At 35.7% G+C, this 27,826-nt stretch overlaps 1 protein-coding gene across 2 annotated transcripts in view; it reads right to left on the bottom strand.

The window, feature by feature from the left end:
- CADM2 (cell adhesion molecule 2) overlaps positions 1-27,826 on the bottom strand; it is a 1,116,362-nt gene that overhangs the window by 255,791 nt on the left and 832,745 nt on the right. For both annotated transcript variants that reach the window (XM_030939707.1, XM_030939705.1), the window contains one exon: positions 4,062-4,211. In XM_030939707.1, the coding sequence (XP_030795567.1) occupies positions 4,062-4,211 (150 nt within the window). The remainder of the gene's footprint in view (positions 1-4,061; positions 4,212-27,826) is intronic.

The following is a 27,826-nucleotide window of genomic DNA, read 5'->3' as shown; positions in this document are numbered from 1 at the left end:
CAGTGGCAGTAGCAATTGTTGTGAGGCAGTGATCAGCACTTGTTGTTTTTCTGAGCTGTTTGTCCTTCCTCCCTCCATCTCTCCCTCCCTCCCTCCTTCCCTTCTTTTCTTCCTTCCACGCTCAGTAACATTTATCAATACATAAATCCAAGCTCAAGGGTGCAGAACTCTTGAGAGAGTTGACTTGCCTAAACCCAAGTGTCTCAATCACAGCTGCATTTTATAATCATTTGAGATATAATTAAAATATTCTGATACTGCATACCCCGGAAGACTGTGTTTGGAAAGTCCCCCAAGTGATTTTACTGTGTAACTAGGGCTAAGAACCACTGGCAACATAATCTGAGACAGAAAGAAGAGTGGGGCTAAAGATGAAGCTTTAACAGTAGCAGCCACATGGAGGAGATGGTACAATCAATGACACAGTGAACCCATTCCTTTCCTTTTCTCTCTTGCTCTCATGTGCTGTCTTCACTAGTACAATACGTATGCGTTACTATGGTCTAACTCATGCTCACCTGCTTCACTTAGTCTCTGGTATAACTTGGAATGCTTGCTTGCTCAAGATAAGCCTTAAAATTGGTGAGCGTTAGGCAAATGCAGATTAAAAGATCATGTGTGGAAAATCATAATATGGAATCTTTTAAAATGGTTTTAATTTCAAACTCTTGCATTTGATAGGTATTACTGTCTAAGAATCCCTTCAACTAAGATATCACACAGAAATTGAACCACTCTTGGGAACAGATGGTGAGGATGAAAAACGAAAAAAAAAAAAAAAAAGGAAATTGAACCACTGACATATGAGGGAATAGATATGTTAGATTGCCAAAGAATTTCTTTCTTCAGCACTCTCTGTTGTTTTACTGCAACTACGTTTAGAACTACAATAGTTAGAAAAAGCATAGTATCAAAAACAGAAACCTATCACACTAAAAACACAAACACATACATAGGGTTTTTTTCCAACCCAGCTAAGCTATTACAACATCTGGGAAAGGAAAATTAAGTAAAGTTAGTCCAGGCCGGGCACAGTGGTTCACACCTGTAATCCCAGAACTTTGAGAGGCCAAGCCAGGAGGATCGCTTGAGCTCAGGAGTTCCAGACTAGCCTGGATAACATGCTGAAACCCACTCTATACAAAAAATACAAAAATAATTAGCTGGGCGTGGTGGCACATGCCTGTACTCCCATCTAATCTGGAGGCTGAGGCAGGAGAATTGCTTGAACTGGGGAGGGGGAGGCGGAGGATGCAGTGAGCCAAGATCATGCTACTGCACTCCCTGAGCAACAAAATGAGACCCTGTCTCAAAAAAAAAAAAAAAAGTGCATAATTCAGCAATTCATAGAACTGGTGTATTTATTATTTCAAGGCAGTGTAAAGATGCAGGAATATATTACCATATTTCCCAAATATGGCATGATTTTTTTTCTCCTCATAATGATCCCTCAGAAAAGAGGAGGTTGCCTTATATTCAAGCCTTTACAAATCCTTTATGATAAGTTGCTCTCCGTTTCCTCCAGGAAAGATATATTAGCTTTAAATATCCCAAATCATTTCTAGTTTTCTAGTTTTAGATGTTTCTTAGAGGATAACTTATAGAATCACTAAAAGCGGAAGCAAGGGCATTTCATATAGATTTTGTCTTTGTGCCTGAGGATTTGACCTCACAATTGGAGATGTCACTGTAAACATGACTCTTTAAAATCTCCTAAAAAAGCAGTGCAAGAGTTGTTATGAAGTGGAGATTGTCATTACACACCTGTGGGATGAATGAACAACAGCAAAAAATGCTCTAATATTATAAAAGTTTATAGTTGCCGCTAGGGACAAATTTCTTGTTGACAGTGTGCTATGCTTTCAAAAACTGCTAATAAGCAAGATTGTTTCATTAAACACAGGGATGGAAAAAAGTCATATTTATAAATTAGTGTTTTTCCATATTACATTAAATATGTATGTATAATCAAGTTGACAAATTAAATAGTATAATAATATATTTAATTGTTTAATGAACATTTCTAAAAGTTTGTTTTTTTCTAGAACATTTTCTTTTGCTTCAGTTTTAAGCAAATGAGACATTTCCTTAAAATTGGCACCACCTTATAGTTGAGCATACACTTTAAATATTTATTTGCTAATATTTGTAATCAATTAACACTAAAAGCAAAAAGAAGTTGTTTAATATCTGTGAGTGACTTTGTGTATGCATTTAATTTTTTTAACTAATAGAACTTCATTTGTTTGAAAGAAAACTAAAACTGTAAATTAAATCTCTTTCTAAATAATAAAGTTCTACTGGAGTATTAGGTATTAACCCTCCGTGACAGTAAATTTTATATTAACTGTCAATATGTTAATAATTTTATATTAAATGTCAATATGACTGGGCCACAGTTCCCAGATGTTTGGTTAAACAATCATCTAGATGTTTCTGTGAAGGTATTTTTTTAGATGAGTTTAACATTTAAATTAGTAGGCTTTGAGTAAAGCAGATTATTCTCCGTAACGTAGATAGGCCACACTCAATCAGTGGAAGTCCTTATGAGAAAGTCTGAAGTCCTCTAAGTCCCCTATGGAAGAGGAAATTCTCCCTGACACTGCCTCTGGACCTGAGCTGCAACAGAATCTCTTTTGGTCTCCAGCCTACCAGCCTGCCCTGTATTTTTCAAACTTGCCAGACCCCAAAATTACTTGAGCCAATTTATTAAAATAAATATCGATCAATTGATCTATCTATCTATCTATCTATCTATCTATCTATCTATCTATTCATTTTGTTTCCCTGGAGGACCCTAACACTTCCTCTATCTCTGGCTCATTTTTCTGCATAGCACTTGTCCTCTTTTAATGTACTATAAAATGAATTTCATTTGCATGTTTCTTTACTGTCTGTCTCCTCCACTAGACTGTATTTCCCAAAAAGGCAGATACCATTAACTTTCTCCTCCCTAATTTTAATGCCTGGTACAAAGGGACTCTCAATAAATATTTGTCAAATAAATGAATTAGACACTTCATCTGTCCTTCATTATATATTTAATATTTAAAATAAACTAAAGATCTCATTTTAAATCTAGAGTACATCAAAGAAGAAAAATCATAACAATGAACAAAATACAATGAATATATATTAAAGGTGGACTGAGCACATTTACGAGACTGTATGTAATATTTTAATAGTTTAAATATCACATACAGTCTGATTTGAAGTTATCTTACTATTACCTATGCAGATTCATTAAAAAATATATAAAGACTAATAGCCAATTTTAAGAATAAGAACAGCTAATATATAAATAGCTATTTATATCCTATATAATATAAAGGTATCTTAAGCAACAGTCCCATATTTTCATTACAGTTATGAACTAACCTTTTCATCTAATAATGGATGAAGGCTTAGATATTTGGTGTGCATTTTTAGTTGTTTGCTTGAATTATGTAACATGAATTTCATTTGTTCTCTGGGAATGTTTAATCAAAATCTATTATCCAGTAAGAAGCTGAAATTAGTTAATGAAGTCCAATTCAACTTTAAAAAATACAGCTTCTTTCTTAATTTCAGTTTATTTTGGAAACATGAAATACTTCAACATTATGTGAATCATTTTTACAGTTCTTACTTTCAGAGCAAATTCATGAACATAAAATTATTAAACTTTCCAAAATCATATTGTATTTTCCAAATATATAAAACTGATTTTCATAAAAATAACATTATATTATCAGGAGAAAGAAAAAAAACTCAAACTATACTCAAAACAGCTACAAGAGTGAGAAAATATGCTATCTAGAAAGAAAATGGTTGTTAAGAAAAGGCATAAAACTATTTTTGAAACAGAATTAAAACTGTTTATTTTATTAAAAAGTTGACATAGGTTATCTTTGGTGTTTATGACTTGCAAACTAAAGTATTTAATATTTAGCATGTTTAAATACAAGCAGCAGCAGTTTGGTAATCAAAAGGAATAATTTGAATCATCTCAGAAAAGTAAATTTATTGTAATTAGGATATTTTAGAATACGATTAAAACATTTGAAAGAAAATGTATTCACCTTTCTTGTCATCGAAGTACAGAGTCTGTTGAGCTGGATTTGACCACTGGAGGGAGGTGTTATCATTTTGATCAACCCTGCAGGTCAAAATTGCAGTTCCGCCTTCAACAACGGTTACATTCTGTGTTAGTGGAAACTGCCCTTGGCTGCCTAAAAGGGGATTTAAAAAATGTTGATTAAATGGAAGTCATAAAATGATTAACTGCCCAAGATCTACACTGGCCTTAACTTCTCATGCAAAATAAAATTTAAAACAATCAAACAACAACAGAACTATATATTACAAAAGACAGAAAAATAATTGAAAATCTTCAGAGAACAACAGCACTGACATATAATTAAGACTCCTTTGTACTCCCTACATGTTCTAGGAAACTTTTTTTCTCCTAGGCATACATAAAGATTTATATTCAAATAGTAATATTATATTATAATTAGTAATTTCCCTAGGCTTTGCATTCGTTAATATGGTACTAGACTCGGTCATTGTCGAAGATAAGGCACTGAAATAATTTCGGATGAGTTGAACTCTCTAGAGCAGTAGAGGAAGCATAAAATACTTCCCTGGTAGCTTTTATAATCCTGAATAAAGTTTTTGAAATATGGATACTAAAACTTTAGATTCAATTTCTGATAAAGGAAATAAAAAAAAGAATCCCACTTAACTAGGTTTTCTTGTAGAGTTAGCTCTTTTTAGAAATACATAATGTATTGTATAAAACAGTGGGAGTACTCTTTGAAAAGTGTAGGATAGGCCAGGCGCGGTGGCTCAAGCCTGTAATCCCAGCACTTTGGGAGGCCGAGACGGGCGGATCACGAGGTCAGGAGATCGAGACCATCCTGGCTAACAGGGTGAAACCCCGTCTCTACTAAAAAATACAAAAAACTAGCCGGGCGAGGTGGCGGGCGCCTGTAGTCCCAGCTACTCGGGAGGCTGAGGCAGGAGAATGGCGTGAACCTGGGAGGCGGAGCTTGCAGTGAGCTGAGATCCAGCCACTGCACTCCAGCCTGGGCGACAGAGCGAGACTCCGTCTCAAAAAAAAATAAATAAATAAATAAAAATAAAATAAAAAAAAATGAAAAGTGTAGGATATCCATTCAAGTTTCAAATTATTAATCCTAGGTGATACAGGTTAATACCCTTCTTTGTTCCTTTCTGTAGTTTCTTGTTTTTCTCCAAGTAATATATATTTATTTTATAATCAGAAAATACATATTTTTATTTTATTTTATTTTATTTATTTATTTATTTTTGAGACGGAGTCTCGCTCTGTCGCCCGGGCGGGAGTGCAGTGGCCGGATCTCAGCTCACTGCAAGCTCTGCCTCCCGGGTTTACACCATTCTCCTTCCTCAGCCTCCCGAGTAGCTGGGACTACAGGCGCCCACCACCTCGCCCGGCTAGATTTTTCTATTTTTTAGTAGAGACGGCGTTTCACTGTGTTAGCCAGGATGGTCTCGATCTCCTGACCTCGTGATCCACCCGTCTCGGCCTCCCAAAGTGCTGGGATTACAGGCTTGAGCCACCGCGCCCGGCCAGAAAATACATATTTTTAAATGACCCTTGTTAATTTGGATATCATCAGTATGTAATCAAGGTTTTGCTCTTCTTAAGCATTTTACTAATTTATTAAAGAAATTCGTGTAACAAATGTACTTAATAAGTGCACTTCTAATAGTTTAAACAAAATTTATGCACATGGATACATAATACATAAATTTCTCTTCAGCAAGATGATCTGAAGATAAACTGTGCTAAGTCTGATAACCATGATTAACATGGGTAAGAAAGACTTTCTAAAACTAGGTTAAAATATTATTATGTAAGCAAGATAGTTCATTAAGTCAAGGATAATTTACATATGCAAGAACACTGTAATGACTTAATCACATCCATGAAACGTATTTCCTTTTTCTTCTTTAGTTTTGTAATGATTTGATAATTACTACAAGCACCACTTGAGGTTATGCTGGAACTATTGGCACAAGAATCTTATTACTGGGGATTCCCGGGCCAGATGGCCAAATAGGAACAGCTCCGGTCTGCAGCTCCCAGTGAGACCAAGGCAGAAGGCAGGTGATTTCTACATTTCTAACTGAGATACCCAGTTCATCTCACTGGGACTGCTTAGTCAGTGGGTGCAGCCCATGGAGGGCAAGCAAAAAGTAGGGTGGGGTGTCACCTCACCCAGGAAGTGCAAGGGGTCAGGGAACTCCCTCCGCTAGACAAGAGAAGGCGTGACTAACTGTGTCATGAGGGATTGTGCTATCCGGCCCAGATACTATGCTTTTCCCTTGCTCTTTGCAACCCACAGACCAGGAGATTCCCTTGGGTACCTATAGCACAAGGGCCCTAAGTTTCAAGCACAAAACTGGGCAGCCTTCGAGCAGACACTGAGCTAACTACAGGAGTTTGTTTTGTTTTGTTTTGTTTTGTTTTGTTTTGTTTTTGTACCCCACTGGTGCCTGGAACTCCAGCGAGACAGAACTGTTCACTCCAATGGAAAGGGGGCTGAAGCCAGGGAGCCAAGTGGTCTTGCTCAGTGGATCCCACCCCCGCGGAGCCCAGAAAGCTAAAATCCACTGGCTTGAAATTCTCACTGCCAGCAGAGCAGTATGAAGTCGACCTGGGATACTCAAGCTTGCCATTACTGACGCTTGAGTAGGCAGTTTTCCCCTCACAATGTAAACAAAGCCTCCAGGAAGTTCAGACTGCGTGGAGCCCACTGCAGTGCCAAAAATCCTCTGTTGCCAGACTGCCTCACTAGATTCCTCCTCTCTGAGCAGGGCATCCTTAAAAGAAAGGCAGCAGCCCTAGTCAGGGGCTTATAGATAAAACTACTATCTTCCTGGACAGAGTCACTGGGGAAACGGACAACTGTGGGTGCAGCTTCAACAGACTTAAACATCACTGCCTGCCAGCTCTGAAGAGAGCAGTGGATCTCTGAGTACGGTGCTTGAACTCTGCTAAGGGACAGACTGCATCCTCAAGTGGGTCCCTGACACCCATGCCTCCTGAGGTGGAGACACCTCCCAGCAGTGGTTGACAGACACCTCATACAGGAGAGCTCCAGCTGGCATCTGTCAGGTGACCCTCTGGGATGAAGCTTCCAGGGGAAGGAACAGCCAGCAATCTTTGCTATTCTGCAGCTTCTGCTGGTAATAACCAGGCAAACAGGGTCTGGAGTGGACCACCAGCAAAATCCAGCAGCACATTAAAAAGCTTATCCACCACGATCAAGTCATCTTCATCCTTAGGATGCAAGGCTGGTTCAACATACTCAAATCAACAAATGTAATCCATCATATAAACAGAACCAATGACAAAAACCACATTATTATCTCAATAGATGCAGAAAAGGCCTTCAATGAAATTCAACACCCCTTCATGCTAAAAACACTCAATAAACTAGATATTGATGGAACATATTTCAAAGTATTAAGAGCTACTTATGGCAAACCCACAGCCAATATCATAACGAATGGGCAAAATCTGGAAGCATTCCCTTTGAAAACTGGCACAAGACAAGGATGGCCTCTCTTACCACTCCTATTCAACATAGTATTGGAAATTCTAGCCAGAACAATCAGGCAAGAGAAAGAAATAAAGTGTATTCAAATAGGAAGAGAGGAGGTCAAATTATCCCTGTTTGCAGATGACATGATTGTATGTTTAGAAAACTCCATCATCTAAGCCCCAAAACTCCTTAAGCTGATAAGCAACTTCAACAAAGTCTCAGGATACAAAATCAATGTGCAAAAATCACAAGCATTCCTATGCACCAATAATAGGCAAACAGAGAACCAAATCATGAGCAAACTCCCATTCACAAGTGCTACAAAGAGAATAAAACACCTAGAAATACAGCTTACAAGGAATGTGAGGACCTCTTCAAAGAGAACTACAAACCACTGCTCAAGGAAATAGGAGGGACACAAACAAATGGAAAAACATTCCATGCTCATGGATAGGAAGAATCAATATTGTGAAAATGGCCATACTGCCCAAAGTAATTTATAGATTCAATGCTATCCCCATCAAGCTACCACTGACTTTCTTTACAGAATTAGGAAAAAAAAAAAAAAAAAAAAAAACTACTTTAAATTTAATATGGAACCAAAAAAGAGCCCATATAGCCAAGACAATCTTAAGCAAAAAGAACAAAGCTGGAGGCATTACGCTAACTGACTTAAAACTATACTACAAGGCTACAGTAACCAAAACAGCATGGTACTGGCACCAAAATAGAAATATAGACCAATGGAAAAGAACAGAGGCCTCAGAAATAATGCCACAAGTCTACCGCCATCTGACTCTTGACAAACCTGACAAAAACAAGCAATGAAGAAAGGATTCCCTATTTAATAAATGGTGTTGGGAAACTGGCTAGCCATATGCAGAAAACTGAAACTGGACCCCTTCCTTACACCTTATACAAAAATTAACTCAAGATGGATTAAAGATTTAAACATTAAGACCTAAAACCGTAAAAGCACTAGATGAAAACCTAGGCAATACCATTCAGGACATAGATATGGGCAAAGACTTCTTGACTAAAACACCAAAGCAATTGCAACAAAATCCAAAATTAACAAATGGGACCTACTTAAACTAAAAAATTTCTACACAGCAAAAGAAACTATCATCAGAGTGAATAGGCAACCTACAGAATGGGAGAAAAATTTTGCAATCTATCCATCTGACAAAGGTCTAATATCCAGCATCTACAAGGAACTTAAACAAATTTACAAGAAAAAAAACAAATAACCCCATCAAAAAGTGGGTGAAGGATATGAACAGACACTTTCTCAAAAGAAGACATTTATGCATCCAATAAAGATAAAAAAACTCATCATCACTGGTCATTAGAGAAATGTAAAGCAAAACCACAGTGAGATACCATCTCACGCCAGTTAGAATAGCAATCATTAAAAAGTCAGGAAACAACAGGTGCTGGAAAGAATGTGGAGATATAGGCCTGCTTTTACACTGTTGGTGGGAGTGTAAATTATCTCAACCATTGTGGAAGGCAGTATGGTAACTCCTCAAGGATCTAGAACTAGAAACACCATTTGACCCAGCAATCTCATTACTGGTATATATCCAAAGGATTATAAATCATTCTGTTGTAAAGACACATGCACACACATGTTTATTGCAGCTCTATTCACAACAGCAAAGACTTGGAACCAACCCAAATGCCCATCAATGTTAGAATGGATAAAGAAAATGTGGCACATATACACCATGGAATACTATGCAGCCATAAAAAAGGATGAGTTCATGTCCTTTGCAGGGACATGGAGGAAGCTGGAAATCGTCATTCTCAGCAAACTAACACAGAAACAGAAAACCAAACACTGCATGTTCTCAGTCATAAGTGGGAGTTGAACAATGGAACATATATATGGACACAAGGAGAGGAACATCACACACTGGGGCCTGTCGAGATAGGGGGGTAATGGGAGGGATAGCATTCAGAGAAATACCTAAAGTAGATGACGGGTTGATAGGTGCAGCAAACCACCATGGCACATGTATCCCTATGTAACAAACCTGCACATTCTGCACATATATCCCAGAACTTAAAGTTAAAAAAAAAAAAAAAAAGAAAAAAAATTACAAAGTTCTAAAACTCAGATGGTTTCTATTAAAAAAAATAAGTTTTCTCCTAACTTTATAGAAGAGAATGTTTAATGCTATGCAACCAAAAGATTTTCCTAAAACTGGGCACTTCTGCTTTAGACAGGTAATTTTCTTTTCTTTTCTTTTCTTTTCTTTTCTTTTTTTAGATGGATTCTCACTCTCTTGCCAAGCTGGAGTGCAGTGGCACAATCTTGGCTCACTGCAACCTCTGCCTCCCGGGTTCAAGTGATTCTCCTGCCTCAGCCTCCCGAGTAGCTGGAACTACAGGTGCCAACTACCATGCCCAGTTAATTTTTGCATTTTTAGTAGAGATGGGGTTTCACCATGTTAGCCAGGATGGTCTCGATCTCTTTACCTCGTGATCCACCCATCTCAGCCTCTTAAAGTGCTGGGATTACAGGCATGAGCCACCACAACTGGCCAGACAATTTGCTTATTGTGCTAATACAGGCTATTTGTGGCTCAATAAATAAAATGCTTGATAACTGCTGTTCCCCCCTGGAAAAAAAAAAAAAAAAAAAAAAAAAAAGAATCTTATTACCCAGAAGCCTGTTGATTGGCACCATAAGAGACAGAAGACTCTGAAGAGGAAAATTTCTTTCCAGACCTAAATGACACAAGCATAGAGGTTCGTGACCACCTTACAAAATTAAGCCTATCAAGTAAAAAATCTGATATCAGAAGCTTTGTCTCTTCAATGCCAACCTCTCAGAGTCACTATGGCAACTACCCAGGATATCGCCCTGTAATTTTTAGGGTGGAGTTTCTAAATTGAGGTTCGGAGATGTCTGGAATAAATTCCTTGATCGTTGACTTGAAAGTCAACAAGAGCCAGAGTGGGATGTGTTTTGCCTTCAGCTCAGAGGTGACCTCTAGCAAGGTGACATGGAGAACTATCAATCTTGTGAAGTGAGGTGAGGTGAAAAACCACATCAGAGAAAACATGAAGTAAGACAGAAAGAAGAAATAATTACCAGAGATTAGGAGCTCACCAATATGAAGCTCCAAATGGTTTCCAAACACTTTTCTTGGGCCCCTGATATTGATGTAATGCATCAATTGAGCAATCAGGGAGTTATTCTTTAAGTGATAAAAAGCACACAACTACTAATAAAAATATACATAGTTCAGCCCAGATGACATTTTGATGATCAACCAGTACATAAATAAGACTGTTTGCTTCTTTAAAGAAGTGGAAAAAGAGCAGTGATGCTTGCGAAAATCTCATCCACTACATTTACAAAACAATTTTCAAAACATTCCCATAAGAAAATATCATCCTTCTCATTTCACAGATGGGTACACTGACACTGGGAGGTGAAGTGATCTTTCCATGGTGAAACAAAGTCAATGAACCATTTGGAGTTTGTTCTGAAAGTTCAACATTTTTATTCTTATCTTTCCACAAAGGCTTTATCCCTGTTTGGTTAAATGTAAATTAGAGAACAACGAAAACAAATGAGTCATCATTTAAAACTTCAAATTGGAAATTTAAATAAGATGTCAATATTAACTGTTCTTAAATATCTTATCCTCTTGATAACATATTTCTGATAACTAACTGTCCCTAAATATCTTATCTTACTGAGAACTTACTTTTATAATGTATTTTTTCTTACTGGCCCATAGCCAAGAAAGAAACTAATGTTTGTTAGAGTCCTCTGCATACCAGATACTTAATATACACTAGTTTACCTATACCTTCTTCTTCCAGGTTGGAGATTAGAATAGCTTCCCTCCATCTTCTCTCCACATGTATTCTGACTTTGAAGTATGACTTTAGTTCCCCAGGACCTGCAGCCTAAAATCCCTGCAGTCAAATAACTTAGTTTTTCCCAATACAGAGCAAGCTTCTGTGGAGAATCTCCTAATCCTAAATGCCCTTGGGATATGTGGTTTCCAAAATCAATTCAAAAGCTTTATTGAAGATAGTTAAAAGTCTCAAAGCTATGAATTGCCTTTTACTTCTGATTTTAACCTGAAGAGAGCATGAGTTAGCTGCTACTTTTATCTTTTAACTCTTCATGGTTCAAGATCTCCATTCAATCTTAGAGTCTTTCCAAAGAAATTACTAATTTTTCAAATTAGCAAAATTAGTATGCTACCAGGTAACCATAATTAATAATAATATGTTGTGTATTGCAAAATTGCCAAAATAATAGATTGTTAATGTTCTTATCACAAAAATAATGGTTAAGTTAGTGAGGTGATGAATATGCTAATTAGCTTATGGAAGCTTTTTGTAATGTATGCATAGATCAACAAATCACATTGTACCCCAAAAACATGCAAAATTATTATTTGTTCATTAAAATACATTTTTTAAAATTTAAAAATCTTAGCCTTAATTCAATAATTACGTAGATGTATTAGAAAACCTACTATGTGCCTTGCTTTGTATGAATCAACATCTGAAGGATGCTAAAGAAAGAGAAGCTTACTAAGGAGTCTGCAAAGTAATTAGATACTTTAGGAGAGAGTTTAATGACCAGCAAGAAGACAGCCCGGATGGTACAGTATGGATCTTGTTCACCATCTACAAGGATTTTTAATATACATTGGTCATATCATTGAGATCTTATTTTAAAATAATACTGGCTCTGGCTAAGCTCACCACCATCCTAGATTTCAGAGGAGTCATTCGTATCAAACAAGCATATGGCAAGATTTAAAAGAAACAAAACTTTCTCTTGGGAATCTTAGAAGCTGGCTACTTTTCCAAGCAAGTTACATTTATTATTTTCTTCCCCTCCTTCTAGTGTTTACTTCCTCTTATCATTTGTGTAAATATCTCTCTCCTTTACTTGATTCTAATCTAATTAAGGTTATAGTAACAGGGACATCTTTCTTCTCTTTTAATCAACTACACTGTTTACCATATTGTATAGTAAATAAGAGCCCTCAAAAGGTGTTCATCATCTAAAGTAAATGCATCATTTTAAAACAATGGCTGACATTTGCAGGGGCCGTTTTGACAGTAGAATGACCAAGATAACTTGTTTCATGCATTTGTTCATGGTCAAGATGGAAGGCCAAAAAGAAAGACTAATTCTTCACTGAGAAAATATATGGAGATGGACTTCTGTGATTCTGAAAGTATTTTACCTTTCCTTCCTTGTCCAATTTATCTCGCATCAACATCCATTTTAATAGAGACTTTTCAGTGGCCAGGAAAATAAGGTAAATTCAATTCTGACTTAACAACTGTTATAAAAGCAAAACATAGTTTATAGTCAGACATGTCAAAGATGCATTTAGACCTTTTACACCTATTTTTAATAAGTGAATGAACATTTGAAATCCAAGTAAAACTTGATATGCTAGAGCTGGCTCACACCAGCTCCAGAGCATCAACTAGGTGCAACTCTTCTCAATTCATGCCCAGTGACACAGGCTGGCAGCTTGAAATTGACCACAGAGGGTGTCTTTTTACCAGGGAAATTGGCAAACACCACAACTCAACGATTTTCTCCATAGAGCATGTTGTTAAACATTTACACCTCTCAAACTCATCCTTGATATCTCTTTTGGGTGCTTCTGTGCATATTTTCAGCTTTCTCCCCATTCCCACCCACAATTCTTCCCATAAAAATCCTTCAAATAGGCTCCCTTTTTTCCTCTACTCTGTGAACAGTGATCTTGAATTTCTAGTTTTCCTTTGGCTGCCAAGTTTAGTTCTCTCTAACTAACACCAGTGGTTGAAAACCATTTAAGATAGCTTCAGAGGTTATGCAGAAATGATGTTCTTAATTTATTGCCATGAAATACATTTTAATGAAGAGCAATAATTCAATATCCTGAAATAATAATTCTCCTGGTCTTGTCTTTAAATAGCAGACTGAACAGCTGCCATTATTCCTTCTATGTTACCATCTGTCATATAATTAGGGAAAGAATGGTCAAACCTTTTTTGAATACATTAGGAATTATCAAGTTCAGAATCAAGTGAACTGAATATTGACTCCTGTTGACCTCAGTTAGTTAAGAGTTGTCCCTCCCTCACATGTTTCATGTGTGCCTTCACTGCCTAACCACCAAGTATCCAGCATGCTATCACATAGGACATAAAGAAGAAAATTCTAAGATTATGGCCACTCTTACCTCTGTGATTGGCTATGATGTGATCTTAGAGCATAAAAACAATAAGCAAAGCAGTAAAGAGAGATCTTTGAAATAAGTATTGTTCAAAGAGACTAGGAAGATGCAAGTTTCAACACTGATCCCAAAGCATCACTCTGCTTTCGAAAATAACATCATTCAAGCCTTGCTATCTCGATTGGATGATGAGTGGTGGCAATGGTTTTCTCCATCTCTCTTCCTGTGCTAAAGATTAAATGTGGCCACAGCAGTGGATCAGTGCACACTGCACATGAGTGCTTGCTCTCCAAGAGCAATAATCACCCGAGATATATCCAGACAGACAAGCAGAGGTTGAGGCTTTGCACATTTGAGAGGAAGCGAGTTAGTCGGTAGTTTTGGAGGGTTAATAATCAAATGTTGTGAGCTATTTAACAGGAGCTTAAGTCCTCTCACTATTTTCTAGTTACTAAAAATGAGCAAAACTTTTTCAAAGGAAGAAACAGATTTAAAACAGTGAATAGCAACAAACAAAAACAAGACGTTAAGAATATTTAAGACACAATTTGTCAATAATAAAGTATAAAAGTCTCATGAGATAAACAATACCAAGTATTTTGACCTTTCATTTGGGCATATATTTGTCCTTAGTGAAAACTGTCAACTTCACCTACAAAGTTATGTAATTCAACAGAGACATAGACACCTGAATCAAATGGCATACATCATGTTTTGGTTGTTTTAAAAATATTTTTGTATTTTCTCAAGAACCTCGTTTAAACAAAAATACTGTTCTTATATTAAGGTCCTCATATCTTGGCTATGAAAACACAAACGCTAAATGGATCAGGAGATACAAAATAAGTTAATGGTTCTTAAATATAAAACTCAAGAAGAAATGATAGAAAGAGGCAACACATTTTTAAATGAAGTACAGTGCTAGCCTACTTTTTTTTTTTTTTTTTTTTTTTTTTTTTGAGACAGAGACGCCTAGGCTAGAGTGCAGTGGCCAGATCTCGGGTCACTGCAAGCTCCGCCTCCCGGGTTTATGCCATTCTCCTGCCTCAGCCTCCCGAGTAGCTGGGACTACAGGCGCCGCCACCGCGTCCGGCTAGTTTTTTTGTATTTTTTAGTAGAGACGGGGTTTCACCTGGTTAGCCAGAATGGTCTGGATCTCCTGACCTCGTGATCTGCCCATCTCGGCCTCCCAAAGTGCTGGGATTACAGGCTTGAGCCACCGCGCCCGGCCTAGCCTACAATTCTTTAAGTTTTTCCCTCAACTATTTTCAGCTTTTTTTGTTTTCTCTCTCTCTGTGTCTCTCTCATTCTTTCTCTCTCTCTCTCTCCGCCCCCCCCCCCCCCCCACCTCATCCGTCAACTGCTAAGGCATATTTATACAAAGAACCTGTGTCTTAGAAAGTTCAAGATCATTCTTGTTGCCTAAATTAGGGTCTAAAAATATATCTAAATGCACACATAGCATGCTATTACTTCCACTAAATTACTGAAGGCATTCTAAACAAATAACCTTCTAATGTGAAAGTTGTGGCTCAGTAGTTGTGTGGACTGAAGCACATATTGCATTCTAAAGTCTATTGGACTGAAAAGCACAAATGTCATTAAGGCCGGCTTATAATTCTCGAGGCAAGTGCAATGAATGCTCTATCATATGAGATAGGAAATGAGAGGAAAAATTAAGACTGATAATTAGGTGCCAAATGTTTTCACTTTTGGAATGCCCCTCTGTTCTTTCAAATACTTAGAATTCTGTAGTTTTTTTATTTTTTAATCATTTTAGTGCAGCTTTTAGGTTTGTCTGAAAGACTTTAAGTTGTCTACTTTTCTAGGCAACCACATAATATTTTATTTTTCTTTGATTCTACTTCACCCTTTTGAATTCAGCCTGTCTTTTAGAGTACAACACCTGGCATCCACCTTCTGTGCCACCACTCTGCCCAGCCACTGCAGAGCACGGCCGTCAGTCTGGTGCTGCTTGCCAGTTTCCATAGAGACAGGAAGTACTTTGGAGACCTGTATTCCATTGCAACTGCCAGACCAAGGCAGGGAAGAAACAAAGCTGGCCGGCAGTGGGTCTTGCAAGGCCAGAAAAGGTTGGAAGGGCTTTCGACTCCTGATATCAGAGTGTAACATTGCCAAATTGGCAGCTTCAGCCCTTACAGTCCTGTAGACCAGATCCTGGTGTTCACTGTGGCCATTGTAAGCAGCCCATTCTGCTCCCAATTCTGGGAGCAGAAACTCTTGTGTACCCGAAGCTTGGCCCTAGTTCTTTGTTGGCTTCTGATCCATGACAAAAGTCTCTTTCAGATTTACAGTGGCTCCCACAGCTCCTGACCCAGAGGATTATAATTCTCCTGTGGAAATTTTACCTCTTTCTTTTTTCCAGAATGTGATAATAGTTTTCTAGGTCGTTCACAGCAGATAAGGGAACTTATGGGATAACCACTGGATTGTTTCCAGTTTACCTACACAGTGACTGTGAGTAAGTGACCCAGATAACACATAACATTATACCAAAACTAGCTACCATACGCTGTGTCTGTAACAGGACTTATATTTAGAATTAATTCTTGATTATCAGGATCACAGTCAGCTGTGGGGAGATTTGTCATGTAGGTGAAACATAACATCATTGTCTTCCCCTTCATTTCAAAAATATTTTGCATGATTGTGATACCTCAGCTTTCTTTATTATAATATTCCCAGCACAGTTATTATTTCTACATAAAATACATTTTTCTAATTTCTTCCATTAGTTTTGTTTTACTCAGCCATATCACTAAAGTTTTTCTTAATTTATGAAATCCCAAGTTTCAGAGAGCACTTAGAAAATCCTAGGAAACTTTATTTAATGGATGCTTTATGTTCTTGCCTAGTGGCTGCATTGCTTTAGCATGTCTTAAAGCATTATCAGATTTTTAAACTTCTCAACACTTTTTTGACTTGTATCTGTACAAAGTCAATTCTTTCTATTCTTAGCTTTTCTGCTTACTACCCTGCCAAAATGGAAAATGAACACAAACTTGTTTACACACCATGCAATTAGTCAAACAGAATAAATACAAATATATATGGATTTATAACAAAAATAGATTTTTGAAATGAAAACTTTGAAATAGATTTTGTTTTTATTAATTTATCCATATTTAATTCACTCCATAAAATGTTCAATGTTTTCTCAAAAATTCAAACCATAGTTTATTGAATGAACACATGATTTTTCAAGGAAAAAGTGAACTTGACAAGCTGCTCACATTTATGTTCACCAGGTTACTTTTGTTCTTCTACAAATACACCTTCAAATATTGTAATGTGGAGCAATCCAAAAGAATTTCAAAATGAAAAGAAAATTGTATGTGTCTCAAGGCAATATAAAAGAATAAGAGGGTTTTAAAATGATTTCTGTGATTTTTAAAACAGGCTTACCTGGTAATTATTATGTATACATAAAGTTATTTTATCTTTCTAGAATATTATTTTCAGGTTGAATGAGCAAGACCTGGAACTGACTAGCTTTACTTGCTAACTGATGAACATTTGAGAGGCAGCCTTCCAGAGAAAAGAAATTTATGACCACAATCACAGTCTGGTTCATAGTGAAACTCAATCACGCTACTAAATTCGAAATTGAGATGTCAAACTGGAGGAAATATCCTGGAAAGGAACACACAGATGGTAGGACTCTTCTGGAGACGGGGTGAGGAATATAGTGCTGAGCACACAATAATCAATTTTCTGGAGGCAATTGACTGGGTGGGACATAACTGTTTAAAATTGAAGTTCCTGAGAAAAATTTCAATCTGAGGCTCGAAAAGGGGAAATATTATACGTATATATTTGTTTAATCCAGTAGGTCTTAGAAGGTTGATATAGTAAAGAAAGTCACTAATAATACTGAATTATAAGGTATTTTTAAAATTACATAAAGTCAATAAAAATTGAAATTCCTAATAACATTTCCAGAAGCAAATGAAATGAAAAAAATCTAAGAAAGTAAGGCAAGTATCATTAAAAACCTTATTTCAAATACACATTTTTTTAAAATATATGAATATATAAAATATCATTAGCCAAATAAGACAATGATTATAACTAAAGTTATAAATTGAGAAGATCTTCAATCTGGTTTTCCTGCTGGTTTTTCCTAATTCCAAATGAAAAAAAAAATTATTCAAACTCAAATCAATTGTGTCCTGCCTTATTGTTGCTAGCGATTTGACTTTATGTATATTTTGACATTATTTTTATTTTGAATTGCACCTCTTATATGCATACTCTGGAAGCATAAAATTATATTGATTATTATCTAAGTTGATTCTACATTAATATTATTTTTCTGTATCCTTCTCTGTAAAAAGTTAAAATAATTGCATTGGTGCACCAAATAAAGTTATTTATGTAAAATAGCTACATAGATGTCTGTTTGGATTCTAAGTCGTTAAATCACAGAATGTAATAAGAAATTTTGAAACGGCATAGATATAAGATATGTATAAGAGAATATGATATCCCACATATGCATATGTCACTTAATAGTGTATAATTTCAGTTTATATTACTGATATGAATTATAAATATAACAATGTTTTCTGAAATTGCTTTTACATTTTTGGTGGATTTTACTGATAAACTATACCTCAATGACATTAATTTATTCAACAAATATATGTTTTATACCAGAACAGGATTCCCATGGTACGTGTTGCAAATACAACTGTGAACAGCTAGAAATGATTCTTGCCCACCCAGAAGTAATAGCCTAAAGAAGGTAAGTAAAAACAAAAAAGCACAGATAAATAAAGACTTAGTTAAATGGCGAGAAAGAGCCAAACATTTAAAAATAGTCCGAGGTCAACAATGTTAGAGGCCAGGGCCAGTATTCCAAAAAGCAAATCAGCTAATGCAAAAGTCCTGAGCTAGAGGCAGGGAATAGGTTCACTGTTGAAAGAACTGAAAAAATATCAATAGGACTGGCACACAACAGACAACAATGGCATAGCCCAAGATGAGGTAGAAAAGAAGTTCAAGGCCAGATCATGCAGGACTTGCTATGTTATAACAAGGAGCTTACATTTATTCTACACACAATGGCAAGACATTGAAAGAAGTGATATGACTCAATTTACATGATCAGAAAATGCTCTTTTCTAATTAAAGTTGACCCTTGAACAAGATGGGTTTGAACTGCACAGGATCATTTATACAGGGATGTATTTCAAACAAATGCAGGCTGAACACATGGGACTTGCAGGATGAGAAACCCACATACATAGAAGGCCAACTTTTAATATAAGCAGGTTCCACAGAGTCAACTGTGGGACTTGAGTACACCTGGATTTTGATGTAGTCAGGGTTCCGGAACCAGTGCCCCTTGGACACCAAGGAATGACTTAATCAAGATCCCTAAGTCAAGCATTTTGAACCTTGAAGATGAATCATTGTAAAAATTGTGTTTACAGTCAAGTACTTCATTGAGAAAATATCAAAGAATCCATTAAATCCTGGAATAATTGATTTGTAGAGGTAACAAATTTTGTGATTTTAAATTTTACACTGCAAAATACTTCCTATTAAATGGAGACCTATCTCGTACTGGCTTAAGTTTGTATAAAACAGGATTGTTATCCATATACTCACATCCTCCTCACTCTTTGATGGAAAATGTGTCCTTTACTTCCACTCTAAAATGTCATTGGCTTGGTAAGTTCCTTGTTATTAATGATAGTGGACATTTATTTTACTGCTTGCTTATAAACTGTAATAGTTATTTGGGAGAAAAGAATATATTTCTGGTAATCCCCCTGTGGGTGTAAATATTATATTTAAAACAGTTTTCTTTTTCAAATATATATTTATCTGAGTGAATAACAATAGTGTGCTTTCAAATGAATAAGCTCCCGGCAGACTACAAAAATGTGGTAACACAAAATTTAAGCTTTTCCCCTGTGAAATATAAACTTTATAAATACAACTTCTCCTTTGACTAATATCATGGAAATAATTTTCTTTTCCAATACCAGAATTTTTATCCCCAAGATAACCATTGCTATATGAATGTGAGACATGTATAAAGCTCTTGATAGCAGAGGTATACATATATACAATATTTAATTCTCTGACAGACATAAGATACTGCCTTAGACATGTTGGGCACATATGTGTGAACACATAAATATTGTGTTCAAATGATAGTACCTTAATTGTTTAAGTGTTGAGCAATATGTAGAAACATAGAAATAAACTTGCAATATTCCCTAACGAACAAACTGTCTTTTTTAAAAACAATCTAAAATAACACAGTGGTTAAAAGGATGTGTTTTCCACTGTTTGATCATTTCTGAATGCACAAAGATGTCATTAATGTTGATTTCACCCATCTTGTCCATGTTTACATGCTTTGATGTTCAAGCCCTTTGTAGTGCCACATTAGATCTAGGGGAACATTACCCTGTGAGAGTTAAGTGGAAACTGTTGTGGGAACATATTAAAATGAAACTTGGTACTTTGTTTCATTTCTACAGATTTCTACAGATAAATCAGCCAAAAGAATTATACTTCTAATAAAGCAAACTGAGAATTAATACTATATTTTTGCATCCTTTTTTGGGATTACATTTTTAATCTGTTCACTAGAAAATGATAATGAAGTGTTTTTAATTTAAATTATTAAAATAAACTTCAATAAAAGTTAAGGCGACATTTTTAAAAATATTTGATTCTTTACATTTATGAATGCAGATTCTGGAGAATAGTTCCAAAATGATAGCTGGAAAAAATACATTCACAGCAAAGTCAATGATCTCTTCACTATAATATTGGGGGGAAAGGACTAATCATGAATTATTGACCTTTCCTCCAGTATCCGGAACTCCTAAGCAGTTTCCTTTTGGTTGAAACATCTTTGCAATTCAAATAATTCATAGATGTGTACTGGATCCAAAATAAATGACAACTGAGGAAGTTGTTATGTACTAGGCTAAGTGCCTGCATGCCATTGTTGAAATTGTTTATTGCACAATGAATTATCAGTATTGATCAGATTTAGTTGTACAAGAAAACGGAAGCTGATGGAAAAATTCCCAATAGCCGGTGTGACTACCAAGACAAAATGCTCGAACAGACTCCAAAGATGGAAGCTTCCCTGAGCTGAGGATGCTCATGCTAACTCTAGTCGTTACTACAAATGACTATGCATATTCGGAAGTATTTCCAGGAGTCTCTGCTAACTGTTAACATTCTGTTGTATCACCTGTCTTATGACTTTCAGGTAAACTTGGTATTGGATAAAGTTTGGTGTGTTTCATAGATATTATTGTATCCATAAAACCTAGAATTGTGCTATCATGCTAGCAAAGTGGGAACTGCAACTACAATATCCAGATTAACACAAGATAAAATTTCTGCATAATATGTCTGCTGAGGTTCAGGCTATTCTAATAATTCTAATAACAGATTAGTCTCATTATTCATGCTTCAAATTGTACTTATTTGTCTTATTTCCTAAAGAACTAGAAAAGGAAGTACAAACTGAACCCAAAATTAGTGCACAAAAGAAATAATAAAGATCAGAGCAGAAATAAATGAATCTGACACTAAAAAAATATAAAAGATGAACAAAATGTAAAGTTGGATTTTTGAAAAGATAAAACTGACCAACCTTTAGCCAGACTAAGGAAAACATATTAAAGACCCAAGTAACTGAAATCAGTGATGAAAAATGATGCATTACAATTAATACTACAAAAATTCAAAACTCATTAGAGTTTGTTATGTTAACTATATGCCAACAAATTGGAAAATGCAGAAGAAATGGACAGATTCCTAAACACAGACAATCAACCGAGATTGAATCATGAAGAAATACAAAATCTGAAAAGATCAATAAAAAATAACAAGATAGAAGCCTTAATAAAAAGTCTCCTGTAGAAGAAAAGCCCACAGCCTGATGGCTTCACTGCCAAATTCTACAAATATTTAAAGAACTAATACCGATTATATTTAAACTAGTTCAAAAAATGAAGGAGGAGGGAATACTTCTAAATTCATCCTGTGAGACCAGTATTACCCTGACACCAAAACCATGCAGAAACATACACACAAAGGAGAAAACTCCGGGCTAATATCTCTGATGAACATAGATGCAAAAATTCATATCAGATTAGAAGTAAATAAATTATGAAATGAATTCTGTGTATACTTTGTGCAACAATAGATTTTCATTTCAATGTGCTAGCCTCATACACTTTTACAGATGTGAAACCAAACGTGTTTTAGTAGGTAGGTAGGTAGGTAGATAGATAAATGATAGATAGATAGATAGATAGATAGATAGATAGATAGATAGATAGATACATAGATAGACACATAGACGATAGATGGATAGATAGATAGGTAATATATTTAGATCTATTTCTGTCTTCTCAGCTGCATGTCATATTAATGATACCTGATTCTTATTGCTCAAATTTAGATATAAACTGAGTGTTGTATTTCTAAAATCAGTCCATTAAATAAAATTTCAACTACACTGCCATTACTAAAATTCCTCTTTCAGATAAGTCATAATGAAAAATTTGCCTCATTGCTTCATAGCATTCCCTTGTTTATAATTCTGAAAATTGATCCATATTTTCTTCCAGTGACTTAGTTGTTACCAAAAATTTTAATAAATAAATCATTGGAAGCTACAGATTTTTCAAATTAAGGATATTGAATAGAATTAGCCAAAGATTCAGGGGACAACTGCAGGAAATTCCAAGTGTTCTGGTTTTTGGGAGCAAGATGGGAATAAGTGTACACTTTTGAATACAACTGTTACTTTTGAAATGACAAATGTGTGTCTGTGCAGTGTGTGTGGGAGATAGCGTGCATGCACGCATGCATGAGAGAGAAAGAGAGAGGGAGAGAGAGATCAATAGTTATATTTAGTGACAATTTATTAAGCTCACATTTGAGGCTATAATTTCAAGTCCCATTGTTTAAATCATTCACCAGTTAATCTTAAAGTGAGCTACAGAGATGATCTTACTTTAAAAAAATGTGGCGCATATTTTTCTGACAAATGTTTTCTCACCAAAGAGAAACAATAACCAACTTCTCAAGTTTAAGGGTCAAATATCCCTAAGTAAAGTCCCACATGCATAGAATCCATCATTAATCAAAATGATCTAATTAATGATAAGATAATCCAGTAAACTCTATTTGTTACAGTTTGAATTTCATCAGTACCAAACTCATGATTTATAATGCCATGATAGCTACTTAAAAATACATAATACTTATTTAATGAGGAAATTTTGGCATGTAATGCACTTCCTTCATTTTTTTCTTGAATTAGCTTGTGTAGCTCCAGGGCACAGGAAATATGGACTCATATGGCAGGGTTGATAAGCATCAACTCTCCCTGCTGACTTGGGCCAGCGAGCTGCTCATGAATCCAGCAGATGTTTCTACTGTTTGGACCAATGGGAACCTTATGGACCCTTTTTCCTTCATCTCCCCCCAGGAGCAAATGTTAACGCAGCAGAAACTTGGACATATGCCAAATAAGGAGCAGAAGGGTTGGTGAGAAGTAGGGTGTACACTTATCTATAAATAATGGGCATCAGTGGTTTGAGTTGACTGTTAAGCTCTTTTATTGGCTGATTTTTGTGCATTTGCTACTTTATTTAACCAAATCTTATAAACTCTGCTATTCTTACGTAAGAGTTTCATCCTAAGTATATAAATCTAATCCTTGACTATGCTAGTTGTTTCAAGACAAAAACAAAAAAGAGTCTGAATATAAGAAGTAAGAAAACTGGTTGTTTCTTACATCTTTTCTCACATGAATAGAAAAATTACCTAATCATCAACTTGCATATAACCAGAGTAAATTTACATTTTGTTGACGTACTAATATTGGGCCCTATTCTGATAAAAATTTCTAAGACAAAAATAATTTAAAATTTAAGCTTTGCACTGTTTACTGAATATCATTCTTGTTGAGTTTTAAATGTACTTTTGGAATAATGCAATCTGATTAAATTAAATGTAGCTGTTACTTCTTTCTTCTTTAATCTCCCTACCCTCAATTACATTGACCCAGGGGAGTGGCTATCACTTTTGTAAGACTTGGTTTTATTATCTATACCCAAATTCTGTATTCTAAAATGCTGTATTGTTTCTAAGCAAGTTTTCTCTTCTAAGCAATATATTAATTTAAGGAGAGAAAAAAAGATTCAAAAGAAATGGAGTGTATTTCTTTATTTTTCTTTTCTTTTTTTTTTTTTTTTTTTTTTTTTGAGACAGAGTCTCATTCTGTTGCCCAGGCTGGAGTACAGTGGCATGATTTTGGCTCACTGCAACTTCCACCTCCTGGGTTCAAGCGATTCTCCTGCCTCAGCCTCCAGAGTAGCTGGGACTTCAGGCTAATTTTTGTGTTTTTAGTAGAGACAGGGTTTCACCGTGTTAGCCATGATGGTCTTGATCTGCTGACCTCGTGATCTGCCTGCCTCAGCCTCCCAAAGTGTTGGGATTACAGGCATGAGCCACCTCGCCTGGCAAGAAATGGAGTGTATTTCTTAGCCTCTGAAACTATATATTTCCTTCATTCATTACAGCATAGTAGATATATTTCCTGTTGACAAAAGAGTTAAAATGTTCATGGAAAAAAATGAACAGAGATCACTTAATGTTTGTTAATTTCCATTTATTCTAACATTATTTATTGAACACATACTATCAGTAAACCACATTAAATTCAAATGAAAAGAAATAGCAAAGTGCATAAGCACAAATACATAGTATAATAATTGATAGAAGTTGTTTTAATAAAGTCAGCATTAAGAATGTTCTATTATACACTCAATCAACTCCAAAAGCTACACTAAGTGGCTGCTGGGCAAAAGCCTTGTTTTCATTTGTTTCTAAGATTACTTTGGAAAGGGCATGTCGTTTTGAGCAAAGTAGCAAAGCATAAGTGGCTAAAAAATGTTGGCAGTATTTCAAAATAATTCCTGTGCATAACATTTACAATAGGTGTGTTTAGAAAAGACACTCACTCACATACATTTTCAATGCCAAACATTTTACAGTTTTTCTTTGTTGTATTCTAATTGTTAATTTTAAATTTCGTCAAGGATTCTGTGGGTATTACTTAGCTTTGTGAAAGAAAATAGAAAGTCTGGTCCAAAACACTGGCAAAACATGGCCATGAGGCAGAGGCATTATAAAGATTTAATTTCCTACAAGAGTATTATTTGCAAGCTGTGCAAACAGTCTTTGGTTAAACAAAGAATCAAGATGCTGGAGATTTTACATCTCAGTTAAACAACTACAGATATAATTCCTGATTTCATTTTTATAATTAAAAACCCCTCAAAAATAGACTATTTTTGCATTTTCTATATTCTCTTTTAGAAAAAGGACTACGAAGGCTTTCAAAAGACTTTAGGTAACAAATAAAATAAAGCATTTTCAATAGATTCTCCATTGTACTCGTGGCCTAGTGCATATCTTGCACTACATAGACAATCAGAAAGAGTGTGTATGAAAGAGAAAGTAGAATATAGAACCTAAAGGAAAGAGAGCACTTAAATTCATATCAGATAATGACAAATATATGCTAAGTTCATAAAATAATTCAGTACTAAAACAATTTCAAATTTAAAAATAGCAGTAAGACTTAAAGGCCAATTACATGAAGGACAGAATGGAAAGGCAACCACTGAGCATGACCTTGGTTTTCCAGTTAGGTGATAGAATAGATGGTGATGCCATCTTAATTAGTTTCAAGTACTGACACAAAAGGAAAAGTTCATGGGTAGCAATTTAATCAGGGCTTCATTGGCCAGTTCTTGTGATCTTGGCTGTGCTCCTTAGTGCATCTACAGTTAGTTGCCAGCCATCTGCTTTTGGGGAGTTGGCTTCTGGGGATAGGCTGGCTGTCAGCTGGGGTGACAGGTGGTGACTAGGCTTGATTTCATGGCTCCTAGGTCCCAAGAGCATGGTCCAAGGAACAAGCACTTACCAATTCCCTTCTTGCTTTATGTTTGTTATTGTCTCATTGGCCAAAACAAGTCACAAGGTTAAGCCCAGAGTCTAGATGGAAAGAGACTACCTGAGGGAACAGATACAGGGATACATGATCGAAATAGCAGCTATTGGAGGAGGAGACCGAAGTAGTTGATTGTTAGAAGGAATAACATATCTAAAGGCAAGAAAAAAATTAAGATTATTTTCACAGCTCAAATGTTGCAGGAGAACAAGATTTATAAAAGATCAGAAATATATCCATGAGGACTGATCAACATATGCCTGAGGGACTTCGCTAATTGAAAAAATGAAAAGAGAAAGCAGAAGGCAATGTTTTGGGAAGCGATCAAATGAAAATATTAAGGGTAACCAACACTTTTCAAGAAATTTGTCCATAAGGGGATTTAAGAAAAAGTAAAAGAAGGTGTAGATCTTTTTCTTGTTTTATTGTTTATGACACATAAGTTAGTGGCAATGGTGTTGTATAAACTTCATTGCGACCCAGTAGACTTTTCTCTGTTCTATAGACGATGATTTCATGAATGTTTGCTTTGATCAAACAGAAAGATTGAGGACAAGAGTGGGAAGACCTAGCTCCAGTGTTTTCTCACTTCAGGAAAAGCACCTCAAAAGAAGTACACTATTTTAAGGTCAGTAGTATCATAGTGTATCCAGTACAGCACAGTCCTCTTTAAATGTGCATGTTGGCCTACTAGTCACACCCTTATCTTTCTCATGGCAGCATTAACAAAGGTAATGAAAATAAAAATAAAAGCTATTATGAGAGTTAAAGGAAGAGTACACTTAACTCATGTTTCAGATTTCACTTAAATAATTGTGGTCCTTATTCTGAAATTATTTTTCATTACTTAACGGTTATAGAAACTCAAGAAATATTTCTTTTTTCTTTATCATATTGATCAACTCCAATTGGACCACTAGATGTTACTTAGTCCTTAATATCTTCACCAGTTCAATCATTGTGAACCTGCCTGTTGTACTACATACCTAGTTCCTTTCGTTTTTAAAATAAGTAGATAAGGGAACTTAATAAAAACATAAATAAAAATTCAGCTTTTCATTGAAAAATAATCTTAGCAAATATACAGTTCCCATTCTGATTTTTGATACATGTATGATGGGAATATGGTATCTGTAAATGTTTAAAATCCAGGTAATATGACTTCCCTGTGTCCCCACCCAAATCTCATCTTGAATTGTACTTCCCATAATCCTCATGTATTGTGGTAGGAACCCAGTGGAAGGTAGTTTAATTATGGGGGTGGTTACCCTCATGCTGCCCTCATGATAGTGAGTGAGTTCTCACGAGATCTGATGGTTTTGTAACCAGCATTCCTCTCTTCGCTCTTCACTTCTCCTTGTTGTTGCTATGTGAAGAAGGATGTGTTTGCTTCCCCTTCTGGCATGATAGTAAGTTTCCTGAGGCCTCCTGAGCCATGCTGAACTGTGAGTCAATTAAACCCCTTTCCTTTCTAAATGGCACAGTCTCATGTATGTGTTTATTAGCAGCATGAGAATGGAATAATAAAATAGGAAATAATAAAAAGATGCTCAGCTCAAAACTGCAGAGCCTTTAGGCATGCTATGAGTGTTTTAAACAGTAGCTTTACAAATATTAAGGTGTGTAAAAATAAACTTTATATTATTGACTACTGACTTCAACAGTCATTGCACTGACTGAAAAAAAATCATTAACTCAGGAGAATGCAAGTTCTCCTTTGACTAAAAATATGCCCCATAGAGACCCATGGCCCTAAAATACTTAGAATTATCCTTAAGTATTATACTGTAAAGTACTCTCTTGTATTTGGACAATGGCTAAAAGCAAAATTTCACCCCTAGAAATTAAATCTAATCAAGTCCTAAGTCTCCTTGTCTTAAAGGAAAGCATATGCTGTCACTTACATTTACCAGGATGGATTTCTTTGTTTATTGTTGGAGTCCAATAGGCCTTTGTGTGTTACACAATGAAAATAAAGTGTACGAAGA

The sequence above is a fragment of the Rhinopithecus roxellana genome, chromosome 1, assembly GCF_007565055.1.
Source record: "Rhinopithecus roxellana isolate Shanxi Qingling chromosome 1, ASM756505v1, whole genome shotgun sequence".
NCBI classification, from domain to species: domain Eukaryota; kingdom Metazoa; phylum Chordata; class Mammalia; order Primates; family Cercopithecidae; genus Rhinopithecus; species Rhinopithecus roxellana.
The sequence above is the reverse complement of the archived record's forward strand: the minus strand, read 5'-3'. Positions and strand labels throughout refer to the sequence as shown.